The sequence below is a fragment of the Pezoporus wallicus genome, unplaced genomic scaffold (assembly GCF_028554395.1).
Source record: "Pezoporus wallicus isolate ANWC-B61680 ecotype Strahan unplaced genomic scaffold, APGP_CSIRO_Pwel_v1 scaffold_11491, whole genome shotgun sequence".
In the NCBI taxonomy this organism is placed as follows: domain Eukaryota; kingdom Metazoa; phylum Chordata; class Aves; order Psittaciformes; family Psittacidae; genus Pezoporus; species Pezoporus wallicus.
The window spans coordinates 332501-347205 of record NW_026642649.1 but is presented as its reverse complement, the minus strand read 5'-3'; the positions used below and the strand labels follow the sequence as shown (position 1 = coordinate 347205).

The window sequence follows — 14705 nt, the reverse complement described above, 5'->3', positions numbered from 1 at the left end:
TCTTTGATAAGACACATAGAAAAATTAGTTTATCAAATGGTTTTCTCTACAGTCAATGCTAGCGTCAGTTCAAAGCTTTAATTTCCATTTCAATTGAATCTCAGCCCTCAACGTGGAATTCCAAATAGGACTTCTCTCCCCGCCCTTAGGACTTTTATCATGTGTATAAGAAAATAGTTGTGTGCCTGTCAATTCACATTTAGTGAGTGTATTATTTCATTACTTCATTTTTGTCTATTTTTTACCTATATAATTTCTGTATTTCATATATATAAATTATTTGTATTTGTCCTATACATGTTAATTTCCCAGTCTAATTGGGAACTTACTACTGTCTTGGCATTGGCCTCTCACAGTCATAACCCCCTGCGTAATCCGGTGCAAATGGATATGCTTTTGTTGCATGTCCTATGTCAAGAAATGCATCGAGTTGCATCATTTACTTGTCCCATATGAAGTCCCCTAGAGCCTTCCTGATCTTCCTGTTCTCTTGCACCTAAGTGACCAAATGCAAAGGCCTGAATCATGTTCCTGCATTCACATCACATAGGCAGTGTTGGAAGGGGGGGGACTTGCATGTTCCTGCAGAGCACGTGGCTCCATCATTAACTTGCCATCACCCCAGTAAATCCCCAAACACCCAGAGTATAATTACAGGGAAACAATTTTACAGCTCTAAGAACGGAGTAAGCCAACTTTATTTTGGCTCTTTGCTTATCACTAGGTTTTGGGTTTGCCAGGCTTTCCCTCTTTTAAAAGGCTCAGCAAGAACTGAGCTGAACATTCATTCCTCTGACCTGAAAATTCCAACATTAAAAATGCAGTAGACATGCACTTTATGAGGTTTAGCAAAGCAGAAGAAATACAGGTTAGGGTGTTCTTTTGAGGTGGATGGTGGTTTTGGAATGGTAGTGTTGAAAACACCGGTGTGTCTGGTGATGGATATTGTGCTCCTGCTGCTCTGTCCATCTGCTTACCACTGACTTCCAAATAGCTACTAAACGTAGCATTTTGTCTGGGATAGAAGTTTGCTTTTAAATCTCATTTTAGAGACATTTATCTTGAGATAAAAGCATTGTATGTGTGGAAATGATACCCTCTCTAGGAAGATGCGTTTTAAAAACCTTGGCTCTCTATTTCATGCTGAATAAAGAGAAAAATAAAGCCATGTCTATCTGTAATGCAGTAAATACCTATTTGCCCACAAACTCAAGGTGTTCTCAGGTTTCATTAAAGTACCTGGTTCATACTACATATTTCCTAGCAAAAGAATGCAGCTTTACTGTAAATGTGGGTTCAGGATGTCCAGAACACTTATCCCAGGTGGTGCAAAATAGTGTAATCCTTTGGGGGTTTTGCCCCACTGTAAAAGTCAGGAGTTTGATCTGTGGAAATCTCATTAAAACCATCCCCTAGCTTCCCTCTAAATCCAGTGAATCACAGGCAAGTCCCTCGCAGCTAATACTGTGATGAGTAAGATCCTGCGTTTTGGGGAGAATAAGGGAATAATGCTTTTTAGAAAGATAGGCTGTGCTTTCCTCAAGAGCTCTAAGGCTTGCTTATTCATATGCTTAGAATAAGAAAGTTGTCTGCGGTACTTAACGCTACCACAAGAACTGGAACAGCATTCAAGTCAGTATAAAAACCAATACCCAATTCCCCTTCAAATTAAGGGATACTTCTGCACTTTCAGGACTGCTGGGACTGGCATTTCTCATAGGAGCATCAGGTTCCCAATGCCCTTTTGTGTTCTGATTTTGAAGATCTCTTGCCATAGGAACCCTGAACCTTCTTCCATATAAGCCCAGCTTGGCATGCATGCATTTAGCATCAGCCATGGCTTTGGCTGCCCCGTACTTCAAGGTAGGACACATCCAGGAGGTGAGGATGTTCCTTCAAAGGGAGACCCATCTAGAGCAACTGAGGCTAAAATATGGCATTTGAAGCTAGGCTGGAGTAAGTTTCTAATCATTCTCTGCTAAAATCTGGCACGTAGGCTGAAGCATGGTTTCTCAGCCAGAATAGTCTAGAGAATGGTATTTAAACAAGGCTGTACGAGAGTCTTAAGCTAAAAGTCAGTACAGATCTACCTTTAGAGTGGGACATATTTGTATGTAAGGCTAAGCAAAATGCAGTCTGTTAGACCATGCTTTCCAAACTACATCACTGCAGAGTTCAAGCTCTAGCATCCTCCTCAAAGTTCCACTAACTACTCATCCTCACCCTTCGGTCCTGAAATACCTTCCAAAGTCGGCTTTAAGTACGTTGCTGGAACAGTGTCAATGCTGAACATATATACAGTGTTCAAATGCAACTATAATTCTGCTCTTAAATGTTCCTTTCCAAACCAATTTGCAACTTAATCAGGTTCTGGCTTAAACTGAATTCATATTTAAGCTAGGTTTGCAGGAAAAAAAGAAGAAAATGTAAAAAAAATGACTGGGACTTGTCCAATGAAAATATTGGTTTGGAGTAGAAAATACAAGGAAGTTGGTCTTGGAAGAACTTGTTTTAAAAATATTTCATTATTGGGTTCTTTTTATACTCTTCTGTGTTGTGACTTGTGAAAGATCATATCTATAGCTTTATACTAAGTGACCCTGTCAATATTCCTGTCACCTTTAAAGCTAAGAAGAGACGAACATTGCAAATGGCCAAGAAATCTTGTCCCCCTCCACTTCCACTCATAGCTGTGAGCTGTGCCCTTGGGTTAAGTGCTTGTTTTGCACACAAAACTATCACACATGATGGCAGATTTGGAAGTTCCCTCCAGTCTTTACAAAATGATTACTTTATGTATGTATATATATATGTTATGTATGTATGTATGTAGAGATACATGCAAGGACAAGAGAGAGAGGAAAGCAACAGAAAGATAATTAAGCCAGACCCATTTTCACCTTGGTAACTAATGCAGATCTACTGTAAGTAGGTCAAATATGCTGTTACATGCTTTAAACTGGCATCTGCTGTGCATTAGGCTGCTCAGAGCTTGGCTTCAGGATTTCTTCCCCCTCACAACCCCCCTTTTCTCACCTCTCCTCCCCTTTCCATGCATCTCACCCTGTCCTCTTACTGTCAACCCCCATAGGCATGTGCTCAAGCATAGCTCCCATTCCTCTAAATGATGATTTTGGGAATGAGGACTTGGTGGCAACCACAGAATTTAGCTCTTCTTTGGCTCCTGAGCAACCTCTGACCCTCCTGGAAAAACAATTACCCAACCTGCAGCGATGGTTTAAGGAAACCCCACAATTGCTTCAACAGGAAATGAAGCTAATGAATTCCATGGCTTAAACCAGCCTGTAGGTTCTCTGATTTCATGTTTTGACCTTCTTTGGGTTATTACCTTTTTCATCAGCAGTTTCTCAGTATGAGCATGCTGGATTTATGCTTTTGTCTTTGCAAGTGTACCCCGGACCAGGAGAAGCTGAAAATTACGTCCATGTCCTCATCTCTCTGCGATGGTGCCATTCCTGAGGCCGTTTCTCTCACCTTTCATGATTTTGGACACATTCAGAGATCAAAGTGGAAATGAGCAGGGCCCTGTGCTTTGAATGTGCAGCACAGCTTACATCTGCAGGGAAGCTTTGCCAGAGCCAGGCACTTAAAAACAGGGACTAATACCAGCAAAAGCAGAGAAGGGTGAAGGTTGTATCTATTTGTGTGGGAAGGCTGAGGCAGACCATGGGTCTTGCTCCCTGCTGTGCTCAGAGGCCTTTCTGACTGTTGCTTCAGTGCCCGAAATCTGCAGTGAAGATAGGGCAGAGGTTTTTAAGGGTTTTTAAGGGGTTCATTCTGATGGAGAGGGCAAAGGAGCCTGGAGTAAATTTTATGTTCTCATAGAATCATAGAATTGTTAGGGTTGGAAAGGACCTTAAGATCATCCAGTTCCAACCCCCTGCCGTGGGCAGGGACACCCTACACTAAATCATATCACCCAAGGCCTCGTCCAACCTGGCCTTGAACACTGCCAGGGATGGAGCAGTATGTTATCATCTCTTTGCCATATACCTTGGAACCTCACACTGTCATCTCTTCCTGTGCTCAAGGAACCTACCTTTGGACAGGGAGGACGCTGCAGCAGGCAGCTGTGGGGGTCTGCAGTGCAGTACGTGCTCCATGTCAGGAGGTGTATTGGGCTCTCCAAAACGAAAGGGTGCCAGGAGATACAATTCAGATCTCTCTCCTGCTTTTCCGTCCTCTCTCTGCTGATTTGCCTGTCTTACAAGAGTCAGCTTTTTAAGTATATGCACATGAGGGTGCCGAGGCGCTGGCACGGGGTGCCCAGAGATGCTGTGGCTGCCCCATCCCTGGCAGTGTGGATGGGGCTTGGAGCAGCCTGGTCTAGTAGAAGGTGTTGGAGCAGTGGCAGAGGTTTGGAACTGGATGAGCTTTAAGGTCCCTTCCAACACAAACCATTCTATGATAAGTAACGACTGCCACAGCTGTAGTTACCACTGCTGCTGTCCAGTGATGCTGCAGCCAAGTGCTTGAGTTTGCTGGAAAGATTTTTTGAGGGTGAAACCGCATTGATTTAAGAATTTCTCTTTCAGAAATCGTTTGCCAATCTCCCAGTGGCTTTCACCAACGAGCTTGACTGGCCCCAGTTCTCAGAGATCACTGGATTTCTGAACTCCACCATCGGGTAAGCCAACAGGCAGCATGGCCAAGTCATAGCAAGTCTTAAGGCCCCTTAAAGCACAGCAAGGAAAAGAAAGAAGAGTGCTTGAAAAGCAAAGTAAAAATGCACATCAGCTCTGCTTGTGCTCACTCTCAAATCAACACTGGATGTAGGGCTTTGGAAGAACCTGTTGAATATATAGACAATGCACAGTGCTCTGGCCTGGCCTTCCTGAATTTCAGGGTAGGTTTTAGAGCTGCTCAAATTGTAGCTTAGAAGGAGCTAAAAAACCGAAGGAATAAAACCTAAGGTCCCTGTTTTCAGAACTCGAGGGCAGGCAGAAGGGGGCATTGCAGAAAACAACAAAAATCAGCATTTCGCTTTCCTTGTTTTTCCCTCCACCCCCCTGGTTTCCTCTTCCTCCTGTTTCTTTTTGCTGCTGGAACAGTGGAACAACCAACCCCAGCGTTATTTCACAGTATTCCCTTTTTGGGGGCAATCTTTCTTCCACTTTGTTGTTGTTTCCCCCCCCCTCCTTAGAGGGAAATAGCAAAAGAAGAGTTGGAAGTGCCTGTGGCCTATTTGCTGTGGTACATTGGCTCATGAGGATGGGGAAAGGAGCAGGACTAGATGGGAAGACAGAAGCCTCTGCCAGAAAGCAGTGAGGATGGAGTCCAAATGCAAAGCAGATGCTTTGAAACGCCTGCAGGATTAATTGTGGAGTTCAAAAGAAATACTTGTGATTCTGTTAATCAGCTTTCTGGCCAGCATTAAGAGGCTTTTGGCTCCTGCCAGAGCTGGTGGCTATCATCACCAACAGCGCCTGCTCTGCCGTGGAGTTGCAGATGATTGTTATTTGCGATGTCTGCGATGGGTCACCAACACAGTGAAATGCCAAAGCAAGCATGAGTCAGGCCTAAAGAGGCTCCCTACCAACAGATTAAAAAGTTGGCAAGTATATTCTTTTCGAGGAACCAGATCTGTTGCACCACACACTTGTACTTGCTGCTTGCTTTCTTTTCTCCCTGTGCAAAAACCAGGTTCCCAGCCTCAGCTGCATTCACAGTGTGTGCTTTAAGGTGGTATACTACTTGGCAAGCCAATAGAGAAGAGCTGTGCAGCCTCCCCTTTCAGAGTCAGCAGCAAAAACAACTGTTAAAAGCCTACCACAATGTCAACATCCAGCTACTCAATACACAGTATGTAACTGGGCTCCAAAGAATCTGAAGTGATTCACAAGTGATCAGAGCTTAGTATTGACCCTGAAGCTGTCAGCGATAGGCCTTGGGTCAGTGTTAGTCTCTTTCTTAATCTCTTCCGCATTTGGAAGAAGAAAAAGGAGGACTGTTTGGGACAGTGAGGCATTTTTAAGACAAGTAGCTCACAATCCCACCTCACAGCGACTGAGTGTGGTGGAGACCGGTTGGCAATGTGCAGTGGGAGCCTGCAGAAATAGGGACACAAACTGATGTGGTCCATGCCCGTGATGCATGAAGAGGGACACTGCTTTTTAACTAATATCCTCCAACTGAGAAGGTCTGTTTGCTTCTCCTCATTTGCCTGCCTGCTGTGCTGAGAACCCAAAGAGCTTGGGTGTTTCTTGTGTAGCCCATTACATGGAGACTGGTTGATGTTATCATGCATTTCTATGTAAATAGTTACTTTTTACTGCTGGCTTCAGAACTTACTGTTGTCTCCTGCTTCTCTGCATTCATCCAAGTTTGCTGTTCTTAAGCCATTTGATTCCTTTGGTGTCTAAGTTCAAACAGAAAGGCAGCAGCCCAGATATAAATAACCAGCTTCTCCTCAGCTTCCTTTTGTGCTGTTATCCTTCGCATTTGCATTTTCATCTTCTCAACAGTGCAAAGAAAAGGAGAGAAGTAATCACAATCAAGCATAACCTGTTTTCAGATCAATCCATCCAAGACTTATGGCTTTGGGAAGTGAATGCCCTGCCAATATTTCTTCTCTTTTATTTACTGTTCCATAACAAGCAACAGAAAAGTCAATTAGTGAGCAATCAACAGAATTGTTTTGATAAATGATGTATGACAAAAGGGTTTTTTAAATCCTCATTTGAAAGACCAGGATAAAAGCAGCCTGGATGGAACATTTTCAAAGAAGCTCCCCATCAATTTACAGCTTTGGAGAGGATGTCTCGGCTTCCATTTTAGGCCACCCTGTTCAAGATCTAAAAGATTTATGACCCCAAAAGAGAGAGATGGTGAAACAGAAGTATATACATAACTGGGGCACAGAGCTGTTCAGAGATGAGAACATGCTTCGTTTTTAACCTCGGGGGTATTTTAACAAGTATCAGGTGAGTTTAACAGCTTGCACTTCCTTGCTTCCTTTCAGAGGCTGGACAGACTCTCTGTATCTACGCTTACGGAACAGGAACCGCTGTAATCACAGAGACCTACAGAACATCTCCAAAAATGGTATGGTTTTTTCACTCTTTTACAGAAAATCTTCCATGTCTGATGCTTGCTGATGTGTTAATGAACATCTTTCTTTCAGAATCAAAGAGAAACTCCTTCCTAACGGCATAGCTTTCTGATGGGAAAATAGAGAACAGCGCTTATTTAACTCAGCATCTTTGCTCCTGGCTCTGAGTAGGGAGGTGTGCGGCTTGATCACTTCTATCCATGCACCAAGTGAGAAATTCCACTGGACTAAAAACCAGTGTACCCCACTGTAACTCTATGGGTTTTTTTGGCCATAAGGGCGGATTTAGAGGGATATCAATAGCAGAGGTGCAGCATGTCTCATAGCAAGGGTGTCCGTGATGTCCTGTGACATCCTTTGGAGCTGGAGGCCAGCAAACAGAAGTCCTCTTGCAAAACTGGTGGTCAATGTTGCAGGCATCTTGATGGGCTCTTAGAACAGATTATAAAGGAGGACACAAAGCTAAATTAGAACTGGGACAAAAGAGGAAGATTAATGCAAGAAATAAGAGACAGGGAGAGGACAGCTAAGGAGGGAAAAGTAATGGGTTTGGGAGAGGAGCTGCATCCCTCACACATCTCTCCTGAGGCTAACAATGATTAACATTTGGAGTGGTGACCTTGGAGCAAAGACAAACGTGCATGCCTGATGGCATCTGTGAGTGATGCAAAATATGAACCAGCCCAAAGTGGGCCACATCCTTACACAGGAATAATTCGGATGAGCTTGGGAACAGCAGTGACAGCAATTGAGGCAAGTACAACTGTGCAGGACATGCATGGCAGAGCTAATGACGAGACTCTTGGCTGTAAACTTAGTGGCTCTTCAGGTGGTGGAGGGGAGAGGCCCTGGAGTGCAGGATAGAGCTGTGAAGATACTACGGAGGTTGCAAGGTGCATCACACACATAATTTCTCTAGAGACAAGGAGACAGTCCTTCCTCACATTGGCCACAGATAAGACCTCAGAATTTGCCTAGGGAGGAATGATTTTGGTGAGGACACAAAGAAGGGCTTTGGGGAAGATTAAGGCAATGGAGACTTCCAAGGGGATGTTAAGACACCTTGGCAAGGCAAAAACTAAAAGGGATTTCAGCTTTGAATCTTTTCAAGGCATAAACACCAGAATGGGAAGAATGATTAAAGCTGAAGGACAGCGCTGGTACAAGAACATGGGTTTTCATTAATCCTACCTCTGTCTGGAAGGGAAATTTAATAAGAAATGTTACTATCAAGGAGTGAAGACCTAGAATAGCCTTCAGAATGCAGGAGTGGGAGCAAAAAAGAAACCCTGAGTTGTTTCAAGACAGATACAGATTAAATTTCTCAAAAGGGTTGTCTGAAAGGATGACATTAATCTCCCTTGGAAATTAAGGTTTATGATGTTAGCTTTTGTGTCTTGGATTAGATGATGTCCCCAACATCAGGTTTAAAAGACACTTGATTATTCTGTGATTGTCACATTGTGTTTCTATTGCATTTAATTAATTTTCATGCTTCAGAAAACTGGCTGCAGAACCTCAGAAAATTTATTCTTCTCGGGGAGATAATTAGGGTTTATGGGATGCTCTTCCTCTCCAAAAGATGAGCCGTGTTGGCTGCAAGTGAGGAGCACTGCAGCCCCTGGTGCTGCTCGGAAACGTGTTAAATGCTCGGCATTTCTCATGAGATGCAGGGTCAGGAAAGGTCTGCCCCGGCCTCCCACCTCCAACAGACAGAGTTGCTACCAGGCAGAGGAGGTTGCACAGACAAGAAGTGTGATGCAAGGATCATTTCAAGGCTTAGGTGGGCATTTTCATGTGGAAAAATGACCTCTGGTGCCAGCACTAATGCCTCTTGTACGCCTTTCTCCTTCCTGATCTACTTGAAGAGGTCCCTGCTCCCTGCAGGGGGGTTGGACTAGATAACCTTTGAAGGCCCCTTCCAACCCAAAGTTTTCTATGAGTCTATGATTCCTGTGGCACACGTGGTGCTCCTGAGGCTTCAGGTTTTGCACATGTGTTTTTCAATGTTTGGTGTCACAGCTCAGACACCTCTGACTTTCTCATCTGACTTACTCCTCACTAAGTCACAGGGCACTGGAGTTGGTGGCTCCCAGTATCTCAGTCCCCCAGATGTGCTTTCTGGGGAAAGAATAATAGAAAGGCCAAACTAGGTGGTCAGTGGATGACCAGGAGTCAGTGGTTCTCCTCATTTATATCCTGTTCATCTCAGTACCCGATACCCCATTACCTTGTTCTGTTCTCTTTACATTAAGGAGGGTTGTACTTTCTGATCTTCCTTTTTCCCCATTCCTTCATAGACTTAAAAGAAAATATCACTTACTGTGTGCATGGCTCCTTTTTGTCTCCATGCATACCCCTTCCACCTACACTACAGCCGCCTGCAGGGTGTAAAAGGAGGTGAGCCTGGGCCAGGGCAAAAGGCTTCAAAGAAAATTGAGAAGGGAATTTAAGAAAAGGGAAGAATTACAAGTGATGGAAAATCCCAGGATATCTTCCCTGGGTAGCTTCTCCTATTGTGCCAACACCTCATGAGAGAGGTTGGCTTTTATTGCCTCATTTGGTGTAAGGGTTTCCCTGAAAGGGTGGCTTTAAATGGTCACTCTCAGTGTCAGTACCTCAAAAAGCTGGCCGCCAACCTGACCTAGCCCCACCTGGGACAACTGACAGAGGTTATTCATTCATAACAAACCTCTTCTATACCATCATTACTGCTTTCAGCTTGTGCTTGCACAAGCAGCTCCCAGTCTTAAGCAGTGTTTTCCATTGAAGAGCTTTGCTGAACAGATTTCTCAGGATAATTTTTACTGGGTGACTCTTTTAAATATGGTTTTGGTGTCTTTCCTGCCAGCAGCTTCTCACAGGGTTGAAGGCCATGGGCTATTTTCTGCCTTTGACTGTGAGGGCTGGGCATGAATGCTCAATTGTGGGGTTGGAACGCTCTTCCAAATGTTCTCCAGCACTTGCTGAAGATCCCTTGTAATGTTAGGAGCATCCTGAGAGTAAAATCAGTTGCTAAAGTATTACAAAGGATCACTAGAATGTCCTCAGAATTCCTAAGTAATTACAGATCAGTCTGGGAGTTGTCATCCATGTTTTGCATGAGATGCTTGGATAACGTGTGCTATTGCAAAACACAGGTAGTGTGCATTCCTTTGCCATTTGTAGTCTGATCTTGCCTTTGATCAGACAAATTAGGCCTTGCTAACATATGCTGTGGCTCACTCTGCCATCAAGCACCAAATATCTCACATTGGCTTCAAACCAGGATAGAAAAACCTAATTTTGAGTATTTTTCTTTGTCTGCCTTGGGAATTCTAGTCCACCTGGAGGACTTTTCATCTGGGGAAAACCAGACACTTCTTTCTGTGCACTGTTGCATTTCCAATTGCTTTTAGAGAATGAGGGAGCAGAAGAAGGCAATGAGCCATTCTTATCCACACAGCACGTTTGGTGCTATCTGGACCCAGACTCCTCCAGTGCATGTCAGTCACACAAGGTCTAAGAGCAAGAAAACCAAGCGCAGCTCAGGCATGAGCGGGGTTTATGAGATTCAGGGTTTCTTACAAGCAGAAGCAAACCCAGCTCCGACTCCTGAACCAAGACCCAAAAACCCACTGAAAATACTTGGAAAACCACAGAGAAAGGGGCAGGAGAGACACAGGAGTGGCTGCCGGGACATCCAATGGTCAAGGGTAACTGCTCTGCCTCATCCCTTTTTCTCTCTCAAATATCTTCATCACATATCACATCCTGCATCACAAGAACGTCATTGATGGCTCAGTTTACCTATGAAAACAGTTTTCTATTAAAAAACCCGTTCATTTTCTTGATGTTTTTACTTGATTTATAACTGCTAATGCTTCCCAGAGAGCTGCCTGTAACTCCCCTCACTTGCAGAGGTAATGCACACCCAAGAACAGCTTCTCGCTTGTTCTGTAACTACATTTCTTGATTCCTAAAGATCCCCCTAGTTTATTTGTGCTGGAACCGCAGCCCCAGCCTGGGGAGCTTTGCAGCTGAGTGGCTTAACAGAGGGTTGCTGAACATAGCTGAAAGAAGGGCTATTAAACAGAAGCAAAAAGTCAGCCGGTGGGAGTCATGTTCCAAGCCATATTTTCTAACGGGTTTGTGGTGCTCTTATTCTGCTGAAAAGAGCTTCTTGACAGAAGGGCTGAGTTTTGAATGGAGCAGCAGCCCTTGGAGAGAGGCAGCAGACAGAGAGCTGGATTCATTGTAGCTTGGAAGAACTGGATTATTTAAACCATAAAGGATTTCTTGATATATGCGGTTGGCATCACCGTGAGCGATAGTAACAAAGGCGCCGCTATTAAAATGCAAAGTGTATTATTGCTGCCTTCGTAGTTGGTCTCAGATCTTTCCCCTATACCAATCCAGCAGGGATTTAATGATGTTCTGTCCCCGAGCGTCCCACCCAGGAACTGTGGGGAGGACAGGATTTGCTTCTCAAAGCACACTTCAGAGGTGCAATGTAGAAAAGAGGAGAAGAGAGAGACCAGGCAAGAGCTGAATGAAGAATAAAGGGAGTGTAATACAAGAGGAGAAGGAGAGAGAAAAGAGCAGTGAAAAGACTGCAAAATAAAAGGAAGCACAAGCTGTAGGGCCTACTTCTCTGAAGCTGATGCTTCTGTACATTGATGTGAGGCGAGCTTCTTGCAATCACAGTCCTAGTCTAATCCTGAACAAAGTATAAAGCCTTTTCTGTCTCCCTGTTTGCTATCACTGGCGTGGCAGGTGATGGAGTTGGACCTGTGTGCTGTGGATAGTTGGGATGGATATGCATGGCCTTTAAAGACCTGCTAGTAAGTTCTATGCATGAAGTTTTCCTAATTGGGAATTTAAGATATAAATGAAGGAGTACAGATGCTCAGAGACGCTTATGTGTAGCTAGCTCTTTTCCTAGGGGAGGGAAGGTTTGCATTCATTTTGGTGAATTGCCATCAAACTGCAGAGCTCCTCAGGAGGGGTGCTGCTGGCCTAATCCTATTTTTCCTAAGTCTGGCACTCATGGGGAGACGAATGCAGACACCCCAATGCTGGTGCCTAGTGCTATTGAAGATGCTTTGTGGTATCTTTCTCACCTCCAGGTGCCTCTGCAGAAGTAAGTGCACAATCACTCAGGCATCCTGTATTCTATCTGCCAGCCCCACTACAGGTGTCTTGGATACTCCGGGATGTCCAAAATGCCACTTGGTGCCTATGTTTAGGAACTGAATCAATGCAAACCTGGTATAGCTGTGAGATGCTTATTCTCTCAGAAGAGTGGGAAGAGCTCCCTTTCCAATTTATAGGGAAAGTTAAAAGTAGATAGACTGTTAACAAGTCAGGTTGGCTGGTTTACAAGAGACTACTACGTTCAACAGATGGAAAAACGCTGCCAGGTCTGGATTAAAACCAGATCTAAACAACCCAGGGCTTGAAAGTGTTTGCTTTTCTACAGTCTGAAGTGTGGGAGTCACTCGGGTCTCTGGATATAGCTTTACACCCAAAAGAGTTACAGGGATGACTTTTTGTTTCATTTTTAATGCTTCTAACATTAGAAATGGTGGTGGTGAGACACTGTGGCAGGGGGGTGGGACTGGAGGAGCTCTAAGGTCTATGCATATATATATTCTATGATATATTCTGTGAACTATGCCAAGACACTGTGGCTTGCACTTCATTCTGTTGGTCACTGTAACAGTGTTGTGCTATTCATCTTATTCAGGTGGCTCTTCAGGAAATCTCCTCCACTTAATAAAGAGGTGAGTGTTTAATGGGATGCAAATGCTGGCTGTGGGGGCAGAATGGTTGCTGGCGTCTTTAAAGGAAACAAGCAGAACCCTGTAAGGCACGTATTATACACAAACCTCCTGAAAAGCATAGCTTCCTTTGCCTACTGTGCTCTGAAGTATGGGCTGTTTCTTGTTTAAACAGAGTGTGTTACTCCTGATTAGTACCAATGTATATAGACATTTGAAAGCCCACTGTTACTGTGTCCATAGGGATAGGAACAGTCAGCTACTGGATAGCAAGAGGAAGAAGCTGTCTTTTCAGATGGTGGGTTGTGTGGTGGTTGGGTTGAATTTAGTTTGCTTGGTGCTGATACAGCCTAAGGGATTTATTGTTCTCTCCTATGGAAAAAATAGTTACAAATCCTTGTCCCCTAACACTGAGCTTCAGAGCAAATCCCGATTTGATCTGTAGCCCAATCCTACACATAAACTTAATTGTCAGGCAAACATAGTCTTCTTCTCCCATCTCTGATTAAAAGCTTCCCACCTATTTTGATTTATGTCCTTGCCCCAAAATGAAACTACTTCATTTGTCTTCTGAATAATACAAAGATAGAAAGCCAGCAGGGGAAACAGTGGAAAAGACAAGTCCATAAGCAACAGAAGGGAAAAATGAGGAAAATCTGTACATAATAAAGCTTACTAATGTATAAAAATATAGTGGGGAAAAAAACCCAACCCCCCCCCCCCCCCCAAAACCCACCAATCCCCTCCCCCAAAACCCACCAACCTATACACATCTAAGCAGGCTGCTTCCAAAGATGATCTCATTGAAGCATGGTTTGTGCTTCAGACAGACACAGAGCATATTTCCCCATTAACACAGCTGCCTATTGATCTTTTAGCTTGGCCAGAAACCAGCTGTTGGACAATCCAGCCACCGTGATCTACGCTACGATTGGGAATGACGTCTGCAATGGGTAGGGTGTAAATATGATTAAGAATCATAGTATCACCAGTGTGAATGCTTTGGAGTGCTGCTGGTAGCTTGGACAGATACATCCCACTGCTTGGCACTTTCCTGTGGTTGCATTTGTCTTTCCTTGCTATTCCTGTGTGCTGCATTCTTCTGTTTGGGCTGGAATTCCTGCTTGTGGCCTTTCTCCTTGCTCTGTCCTACTCCTTCTGCAGTTCTTCTACCCCTTTCTCCCCTTTGGCCCTTCTTCTCTCCTCCTTCTGCACTTTTCTCCCCTTCTTTCTGCAGTTCTTCTGCCCCTTTCTCCTCATTTGGCCTCTCTTTTACCCTCCTCCTTCTGCACTTTGCTTCTCCATCTACACTTCTGTCCCCTTCTCTTTTGGCCCTTATTCTGCTCTTCTCTTACTGTACTTTAATCTTCCTTCAACCCTTTCTCCCCCTGCTGCCCTCTTCCTCCTCCTGGAGTTTCCCCTTGCTTTTGCTGTTTCCCTTTGTGATGTGCTGCTCAGATTAGCTTGAAAACCTATCCCTTGCAGGTTGCTAAAGGCAAGTCACAGCTCCTGCTGCTGTGGGTTACTTCCCAGAGCATGAAAAGCAGTTTTGGAAAGCACAGTCCTTCCTTCCAAGCACAAGAGGCCAAAGGAGCCCAGGCCTGCAGCACAGGGTACTGCACGTGTGAGCAGCATCACAGAGCATAAAACAAGCACAAGGAAAAAAGACAGGGAGGAACATCCACATTCACCGGGGGCAAGGGAAGGGAAATGGGGGTGCAGTACCTCAGAATCACAGAGCTCCAGCAGAGAGTGGCTCCCAGCTCCAGGATGGGGAAGGTCTGCAACAAAGAGGGGCCCAGGTGTGAGCCGAGTCTTTAATAGGGGGCCGGCTTAGGAAGATCAGTTCTGATTGGCTGTAGGCAGTTGAG

At 44.4% G+C, this 14705-nt stretch overlaps 1 protein-coding gene across 3 annotated transcripts in view; it reads left to right on the top strand.

The window, feature by feature from the left end:
* Nucleotides 1-14705, top strand: part of AOAH (acyloxyacyl hydrolase) — a 72544-nt gene that overhangs the window by 41144 nt on the left and 16695 nt on the right. For all 3 annotated transcript variants that reach the window (XM_057431625.1, XM_057431623.1, XM_057431624.1), the window contains 4 exons: nt 4557-4648; nt 6983-7065; nt 12801-12837; nt 13713-13787. In XM_057431625.1, the coding sequence (XP_057287608.1) occupies nt 4557-4648; nt 6983-7065; nt 12801-12837; nt 13713-13787 (287 nt within the window). The remainder of the gene's footprint in view (nt 1-4556; nt 4649-6982; nt 7066-12800; nt 12838-13712; nt 13788-14705) is intronic.